General features: G+C 39.8%; 2 protein-coding genes across 2 annotated transcripts; both read left to right on the top strand.

Moving 5' to 3' along the window:
• Positions 1 to 4,696: 4,696 nt before the first annotated feature.
• Positions 4,697 to 7,358, top strand: LOC117506100 (doublecortin domain-containing protein 2C-like). The gene is made up of 6 exons (XM_034165613.1): positions 4,697 to 4,968; positions 6,090 to 6,221; positions 6,340 to 6,382; positions 6,603 to 6,682; positions 6,774 to 6,902; positions 7,222 to 7,358. The coding sequence occupies exons 1-6, from the start codon at positions 4,697 to 4,699 to the stop codon at positions 7,337 to 7,339; spliced, it is 774 nt and encodes a 257-aa protein (XP_034021504.1). The 3' UTR covers positions 7,340 to 7,358.
• A 28-nt stretch (positions 7,359 to 7,386) lies between these two features.
• LOC117506099 (serine/threonine-protein phosphatase 2A 56 kDa regulatory subunit delta isoform-like) lies at positions 7,387 to 9,162 on the top strand. The gene is made up of 5 exons (XM_034165612.1): positions 7,387 to 7,421; positions 7,478 to 7,526; positions 8,008 to 8,124; positions 8,515 to 8,611; positions 8,876 to 9,162. The coding sequence occupies exons 1-5, from the start codon at positions 7,387 to 7,389 to the stop codon at positions 9,160 to 9,162; spliced, it is 585 nt and encodes a 194-aa protein (XP_034021503.1).
• The last annotated feature ends 229 nt before the right edge of the window (positions 9,163 to 9,391 follow it).

Here is a 9,391-nt window from a genome sequence, read left to right as displayed (position 1 = left end):
TGTCTTGCAAGGAGCTGAAGATGACATAGGGAGGGGAGAGGGCAGCAGAATTCACTCCCTTTGACCTGAGACGCCTGAAACAGTTTGAAAATTGAGCACTCGTACTGGCTGATTTTAGGAACACTGGTTGTGCCACAATTACAAGCTTATTGTTGCTGGAAGGGCAGAATTTAAGCTTTCATTTTATGTAAAATACTTGAATATTGACGCAGCTTTCAGAGACCTGGGTCAGATTTGGACAAGCGCAAATTTCATGTCCTGTGGAACCATCCTGGATATAGACACCATTTAACCAGGCTTTTTTTCAACTAAAACCCTGCTTGATCTTACCATTTTTGGCCTCTATGGAAAGCTCACAGTCTGGGTTTTAATTTGGTGTCTTGTAAGTAGCTGAAGAATACATGTGGAGGGGACAGGGCTGCAGATTTCAAAACCTTTGACCTGAGACGCCTGAAAAAGTTTGAAATTTGACCACACGTACTGGCTGATTTTAGGCTTAGTGTTTATGCCACAATTACAAGCTTATTGTTGATGGAAAGGGCAGAATTTAAGCATTCATTTTATGTAAAATACTTGAATATTGACGCAGCTTTCAGGGACCTGAGTCAGATTTGGACAAGCGCACATTTCATGGCCTGTGTAACCATCATGGCAAGAGACCCAATTAACCAGGCTTTTTTTCCAACTAAAACCCTGCTTGAGCTTACCATTCATGGTCTCTATGTAAAGCTCACAGTCTGGGCTTGAATTTGGTGTCTTCCAAAGAGCTGAAGAAGACAGGTGAGGGGACAGGGCTGCAGATTTCAAACCCTTTGACCTGAGACGCCTGAAACAGTGTGAAAATTGAGCACACGTACTGGCTGATTTTAGGAACACTGTTTGTGCCACAATTACAAGCTTATTGTTGATGGAAAGGGCAGAATTTAAGCTTTCATTTTATGTAAAATACTTGAATATTGACGCAGCTTTCAGGGACCTGAGTCAGATTTGGACAAGCGCACATTTCATTGCCTGTGGAACCATCATGGCAATAGACCCATTTAACCAGGCTTTTTTTCAACTAAAACCCTGCTTGATCTTACCATTTTTGGCCTCTATCGAAAGCTCACAGTCTGGGTTTTAATTTGGTGTCTTGTAAGCACCTGAAGAAGACACATGGAGGGGACAGGACTGCAGATTTCAAACCCTTTGACCTGAGACGCCTGAAATGGTTTGAAAATTGACCACACTTACTGGCTGATTTTAGGCAGAGTGTTTATGCCACAATTACAATCTTATTGTTGATGGAAAGGGCAAAATGTAAGCTTTCATTTGATGTAAAATACTTGAATATTGACGCAGCTTTCAGGGACCTGAGTCAGATTTGGACAAACGCACATTTCATTGCCTGTGGAACCATCATGGCAATAGACCCATTCAACCAGGCTTTTTTCAAATAAAAACCAGCTTGATCTTACCATTCTTGGCCTCTATGGAAAGCTCACAGTGTGGACTTTAATTTGGTATCTTGCAAGGAGCTGAACAAGACATATGGAGAGGACAGGGCAGCAGAAATCAAACCCTTTGACATGAGACACCAGAAATAGCTTGAACATTGACCACACTTACTGGCTGATTTTAGGAACACTGTTTGTGCCACAATTACAAGCTTATGGTTGCTGGAAAGGGCAAAATGTAAGCTTTCATTTGATGTAAAATACTTGAATATTGACGCAGCTTTCAGGGACCTGGGTGAGATTTGGACAAGCGCACATTTCATGGCCTGTGGAACCATCCTGGATATAGACCCATTTAACCAGGCTTTTTTCAACTAAACCCCTGCTTGATCTTACAAATTTTTGGCCTCTATGGAAAGCTCACAGTCTGGGATTTAATTTGTTGTCTTGTAAGCACCTGAAGAAGACACATGGAGGGGACAGGACTGCAGATTTCAAACCCTTTGACCTGAGACGCCTGAAATGGTTTGAAAATTGACCACACTTACTGGCTGATTTTAGGCAGAGTGTTTATGCCACAATTACAATCTTATTGTTGATGGAAAGGGCATAATGTAAGCTTTCATTTGATGTAAAAGAGTTGCCTCAAAGCGCTTCACACAGGTAAGGTCTAACCTTACCAACCCCCAGAGCAACAGTGGTAAGGAAAAACTCCCTCTGAGGAAGAAACCTCAAGCAGACCAGACTCAAAGGGGTGACCCTCTGCTTGGGCCATGCTGCAAACATAAATTACAGTACAATTCACAGAACAATTCATGGACGAATATACAAGAAATGCTACTGGCGCACAGGACAGGAGGATCGCCAACACGAATACAACTCTCATCTCTGGATGGAGCTGCACCTTAAACAGAGAGAAAAAACAGAATCAGGCATCAGAAAGACAAAAAATACTGTATAATTTGCCAGCATTAAACAACGAGAAAAACAGAGAAGTACTAAGGTGATCACTGGCCACTAGCCCTAAACTTCACTAAAAGACCCAGAATTTAGGTAAAGTTGAGGCCGCAGCCCGCTCCAATTACTAATAATTGAGTTAGAGTAAAAAGGGTAAAACAAAACTGTACCATTATGCTAGCCTCTATGGAAAGCTCACAGTCTGGGATTTAATTTGTTGTCTTGTAAGCACCTGAAGAAGACACATGGAGGGGACAGGACTGCAGATTTCAAACCCTTTGACCTGAGACGCCTGAAATGGTTTGAAAATTGACCACACTTACTGGCTGATTTTAGGCAGAGTGTTTATGCCACAATTACAATCTTATTGTTGATGGAAAGGGCATAATGTAAGCTTTTATTTGATGTAAAATACTTGAATATTGACACAGCTTTCAGGGACCTGAGTCAGATTTGGACAAACGCACATTTCATTGCCTGTGGAACCATCATGGCAATAGACCCATTTAACCAGGCTTTTTTTCAACTAAAACCCTGCTTGATCTTACAATTCTTCACCTCTATGTAAAGCTCACAGTCTGGGATTTAATTTGGTGTCTTGCAAAGAACTGAAGAAGACACGTGGATGGGACAGGGCTGCCGAATTCAAACCCTTTGACCTGAGAGCCCTGAAATAGTTTAAAAATTGACCACATTTACTGGCTGATTTTAGACACAGTGTTTGTACCACAAATATAACCTTATTGTTGCTGGAAAGGGCATAATGTAAGCTTTCATTTGATGTAAAATACTTGAATATTGAAGCAGCTTTAAGGGACCTGGGTCAGATTTGGACAAGCGCACATTTCATGCACTATGGAACCATCCTGGATATAGACCCATTTAACCAAGCTTTTTTCAACTAAAACCCTGCTTGATCTTACCTTTTTTGGCCTCTATGGAAAGCTCACAGTCTGGGCTTTAATTTGTTGTCTTGCAAGGAGCTGAAGAAGATATGTGGAGGGGACAGGGCTGCAGATTTCAAACCCTTTGACCTGAGATGCCTGGAACAGGTTGAAAATTGATCACACTTACTGGCTGATTTTAGGAACACTGTTTGCGCCACAATTACAAGCTTATTGTTGCTGGAAAGGGCAAAATGTAAGCTTTCATTTGATGTAAAATACTTGAATATTGATGCAGCTTTCAGAGACCTGGGTGAGATTTGGACAAGCGCAAATTTCATGGCCTGTGGAACCATCATGGCAATAGACTCATTCAACCAGGCTTTTTTCAAATAAAACCCAGCTTGATCTTACCATTCTTGGCCTCTATGGAAAGGTCACAGTGTGGGCTTTAATTTGTTGTCTTGCAAGGAGCTGAAGATGACATAGGGAGGGGAGAGGGCAGCAGAATTCACTCCCTTTGACCTGAGACGCCTGAAACAGTTTGAAAATTGAGCACTCGTACTGGCTGATTTTAGGAACACTGTTTGTGCGACAATTACAAGCTTATTGTTGCAGGAAAGGGCAGAATTTAAGGTCCTAAAGCAGGCATTGTTGTTAATCCCTAATCATCCAATGTTGTGATGGAAACTGCTCTGATTATCGCCCTGGGTACAGAGGTTTGCAAGCACATACTCGTACACTCCCACTTTGCCTTCACGGCAAAGTGTATCTAATAATTAATGTAGATCAGTTGTTAAAGAATCACTCTCTTCTTGTTACTTTCAGCTTCATATGAGAACAGTTCCACGAGTTCAGTTCAGAGTGATGTTATTGTATTTCTCCAGACACTTTCAAGATTGGCTTCTGATAAGAAACAACCCAGTCATTGGAAGCAAAATTCTTTCACACAGTGAAAGTATGAGATCACTCACATTTTACAGAATACAGAAGCAGCAGTTAATTTTGAACAGTACAATCATTCAACTGTACATTACTGATCAGCATAGTTCAAACATAAATGTACAAACCCTTTGATTATAAACAGAGGCAACAATATTATTTGCATTACATTACTTCCACTCATTGTGCATCAGAAGGAGTCCCTTGGTTTGTGATGTCTGAGAACCATCCACAAGAACAAGCTTAAAGGATGCACACGAGGATGACCGTGCTCTGCTGAGGCAAGGAAGGGGCAGCTATGACTACAGGATGGATAATGAGGCAGAAGTGACTGTTATAAAATGGTCTGACAACAAAGTTGTCACCTTAGCTAGCTCTTGTGCTGCAATCAGTCCTCTCAAGGAAGTCAGGTGTTTTTCCAGAGAGGAAAGAAGAGTTGCTGTTCCCTGTCCAAACGTGTCACAGTACAATGTTCACATGGTAGGAGTTGACCTTGCTGACATGATGGTGGCCTTGTACCGCACCCCTTCAAAGTCTCACTGGTGGTACCTGTGCCTCTTTTGGCAAATGGCGGATATAACCAACAATAATGGATGGCTGCTGTATCGCCGAGATGCCAGAAGCGTTGGTGTGCAAAAGCACAAAAAGCTCCAGGAATTCAGGCTGGAGATTGCAGATGCCCTTATCCACAGTGAAAAGAAGAAGGGAAGGCCTTCCAAGGGAGGGGAGGAGAATGTGCACAGCCCCACGTGATTCATACCAAGACCCATGGTTGATGTCCACCATGATCAAGTGGATCACTTCCCAGCTTACACAGAAGGTGCAGGCTTTGCCCGGATGGACAGACAAAAATCTACTGCACAAAATGTAGTGTTTGTTTGTGCATCGTCACCGGGAAAAACACGTGCAACTGCTTCCAAGCTTTTATGAGATTGCTTTGATATGAGATTGGTAAAAATAAATAAAATCAACATTAAAAGTGCTATGTGTAATGCAAATGAACAAGTAACAACAATTTATAATATATCTTCATCAAATTGAACATTTATATGTTTATCATTTGGGCTCCGTTTATATCTCAATAGGGCAACGTGTCCTGGGAGATACAACTCATAAAATCCAATATTTTGAATATATATGTATATTTTGAATGTGAGAATATTTTTCTTATGGCCTAAAGAGATGAGTGATAGCATTGAATTATTCTTTGCAACTGATTTTCCACTCCTGCCTATTTTGGGAACCTGCATGACCACAGCCTGAGCGATTAATAACGCAGCACCATAGAAACGAGCGGACCAATAGAGAAGCAAGTAGCTTCTCATCCACAGGAATGTCATTTTTCTCTCTGCCCCTCTGAAGGCGTCCACAGGTCCAACAATCTATTTGTAGATATTTCAAAAGCTCCCGAACGTTTGGATTAAAAAACATTTCAAAATAGCACACAAAAGGTGAGTTTATTCTAACGTTAAATCAATTAATAACCGAGCCATCTGTGCTTTATTACTTAATAATAAATGTTTTTTATTGATTTACGTTTCTTTGTACCATCATTTATAACTGTGTGAGAATTGATTCTTTCTAAACCGCATTTTTTAAACCCCATGAACATCCTAACAGCGCGTCACTTTTCAACAATGAATTAGTTTATTCTTTTTTTTAAATTATTGTACTGTTTGTTTGTTTTTGTTTTTCTTTCTGTGTGTGTGTGTGTGTGTGTGTGTGTGTGTGTGTGTGTGTGTGTGTGTGTGTGTGTGTGTGTGTGTGTGTGTGTGTGTGTGTGTGTGTGTGTAACAGAAAGTAAATTGTCAGTCATTGAATGTGATCAAAGCTTGCTCCAGTTTCTCCTAACTCTTCTTTTAACTTGCAGTCTTTACACACTTGATGGACAACCTGTTAAATCTGTGACGGAGTTGAAGTTTGACAGCTGTTACGTTGCTGTTAGTAAGGGGAAGTTTAAACCTGTTCAGTACTTCAGCAAGAAATGTGACGGGAACAAATGGTGGGGCAGTAAATAAATAAATTTTTAAAAAATGTAATAAATACATTCTATTTGTATTCACATGTGAATCTACTGTGAAATCATTTTTTAATTCCCATATTGATCTTCCTCCCCACAGTAAAGAGAAACTATTTGTTCAAGCAGTACGTCATAAAGAAGACGTGAGTTCACTTTCTTCTGTGCAGGTTGTTTAGTTACAAAGATTTTCTCCCATAAATTTCTTCTTTCACAGCTAAAAAGTGCATGTTTGCACAAGAAGAATGTCTGTTAACATTTAGCACATATGAAACTTTAAGTGCACGTTCAAAATGGATTATGCTTTATTCTTTATTTCCTGTTGTGGCTTATCATTTTTTTAAACAGCTTCTTAAATCTTTTCAGATTAAACCTGTTGTTCAGACCAAAACCGAGGCGACTGGTAAAAATGAGAGAAATCCAAAAATAGAGTATTTCACCATCGAGTAAGTCCAGACTTTCAGATGGATAATTACTTATCCTGAATGTGAATTTTCTGTGAGTATTTGTCTCACTCTCTGTTTCTTCACTCTGCAGTGTTTTCACCAATGGAGAGCCTCTAATTCCTTCAGTGACTGTAAAAATTCCAAAGACGGCTCTGAAGTCGATGGACAACGTCTGCAGCGTGGTGGGATCCATGATGTGCTCTCATGCTGGAGTGAAGAGGTACAACACCAACACACTGTAAATCACGTGCACAGTGCACCAACCACAGCTGTTACACCATCAGTTCTAGTTATAACATACTAACTGTAATTAACACAAAAACCTATTGAACTATCAACCAGACTGTCACAATTAAACTTTACTCTCATTAAAGCCTTTAACCTATTTTTTTAAATAATGATGGTTATGCTAATGATGTTTTGTGATTATTTTAGGCTCATATTTGTATCAAATCAAAATTAATCATTTATAAATACTTGCAATTTAGAGTCAGAATTGCAATCACCAATATTCTCCTTTTTTCTTTTCTTATTTTCAGGCTTTACACACTTGATGGACAGCTTGTGAAAGATCCACAAGACTTGAAGAATGATGGAAAATATGTTGCTGTTACCAGGGGAAGGTTTAAACCTGCCGACTACTTCCAGCCAGTCTGAGTGCCCCTGAAGAACAAGGTGAAGAATAAATGGTTTGACAAAAATATATGATTAAAAAAATACATTTTATTTGTATTCACATGTGATTCGAATATAAAATAACCTTTTTTTAAACTTGCCATTTTGTTCTCCCTACAGTGAAGAAACTCCACCTGCTGTTCAGGCGACACGTCACAAAAAACAAGTGGTGAGTTCAGCTTCTAATGTACAGTTTATTAATTTGTTTTTTGAAACTTAAATATCTTTTATCACAGACAAAAAAAACCTGTCTGTTTGCACACAGATTCCTGTTAATATTTCCTGAGGGGGTGGGGGTGCAGTTTGTTATGAAGCAGGAATTATTGTCTGCAGGAAGCATTGACTTATTAGTTCCACTTTGATGGGTCCACAGAGACAGACTGGTCCACTGGTTCAAGAGCACTGAGCCTCATTGACAGTTTGGACAGATCAGACCACATCTGGGAAACTTTACTGACTTAAAAAAAATAATTTATATATAAACCACAATTGTAACAATTTGTATTGTAAAAAAGGAAGCAGTGAAAACTGAGACAAACTCAAAACAATTTACACAAAGATTTATTTATTTTGGATTTAGTTATTTGCAAAAACCAATACAAAACTACTGAACAGTGGAAGATTATAGATCGTGTTTACTTTTTCTGCAGGATGACAAGATCAAGGAGAAGAAGGATGACATTTGGATACATCCCCCAAGTTCCAAACTGTCCTCCCCCCATCAGTCAGATGTGGAGACGTCTTCACCTGCATTGTCTAACAAAGATGTAAGTGCACTCACTACGAGTTTCATGCTCTGTATTTTCTGTCACATAAGTTGCAGCAATTTGAGCTCGGACAATAAAGAAACACTGCAAATATGCAGCACATACAGATACATGGACTGTTCATCATGTATAGAAATAGTTAGAGTGAATGTAGCTGTACAGCTTCAAATATTACATATACATAAATACATGCAGAAAGAGAACACATGACTAAGACAGAAGTGAGTTTTTTAGCAGAGATGCACAACAGCGTATACTCAGATTTGATGCCGTTTTTTCTGGTTATGTTCTGATGCTCCTAATTTTACAACCAACACTGAAGTCAAAGAAGAATGAGTGAGGAATCAGAGGAGACGTGCACCTGATTGTTCTTTTTGTTTCTCTGGCTAGGTTGCTGAATCTGGTTGTCAAGAAGAACCTGACATCCAAGAATCAGAGCAAATCAAGAAGAACATTGAAGAACAGCAGAAGATCTGCCCACCAACACGTAAGTAGAGTTCTGCAGAAGAAACCTGCTAGATTTTGGATGCAGTGTGACATCACGTGTAGTGCTGCGTATGTGTGCACAGACATGATGGGTGTAATAGATGCCAGACTTGGTCCTAGTGTGCACTGGAAACACCCCTCCTTTCTCTTCCTCTTTTTAAACATGGCTCCTGTATTCTTCACCATTTTATTCATTTGACCTTTGACTTTTTTCCTCCTCGTCTCCTCTTTACCCGTCTCACTCTTTCTCTTTCTGCCTCCTCAGGTGAGGAGGAGATCATCATAGAACTGCTGGAGCAATGCTCCGAGGTTTATGACTTTTACGGTGACCCAGAAACGTACTTCCTCGATTGTCAGATGAAGGAGATGATGCTGAATCAACTGTCTTCCTACATCACACACAAAAGGACCATCATCTCAGAGTGTCTATACCCAGAGATTGTGAGCATGGTCAGTACAGCCGAGGATTACAAATTTACTGGTTGTTCGATGGAGCTTCTGCTCCTCTGCAGATCGTATTCTAAGACTGAGGATGACCTCAAAATCAATTAGAAACCAAACATGACTGTTGTTGTATATTTTTGTCAGTTGAATATTGAAATAATAACTTTGACCTTTTTTTCTCACAGTTTGCTGCACACATGTTCAGGGCGTTGAATCCATCCTCTAATCCTCCTGCTGCAGTTTCTTTCACAAAGTGAAGAACCCAAGCTGGATCCTGCATGGCCACAAATCCAGGTTAGTCACTATAATACAAATTTTAATACTTTCATTTTCTGAA

The sequence above is a fragment of the Thalassophryne amazonica genome, unplaced genomic scaffold (genome assembly GCF_902500255.1).
Source record: "Thalassophryne amazonica unplaced genomic scaffold, fThaAma1.1, whole genome shotgun sequence".
Lineage (NCBI taxonomy): Eukaryota > Metazoa > Chordata > Actinopteri > Batrachoidiformes > Batrachoididae > Thalassophryne > Thalassophryne amazonica.
This window is presented reverse-complemented; position numbering and strand designations above follow the sequence as displayed.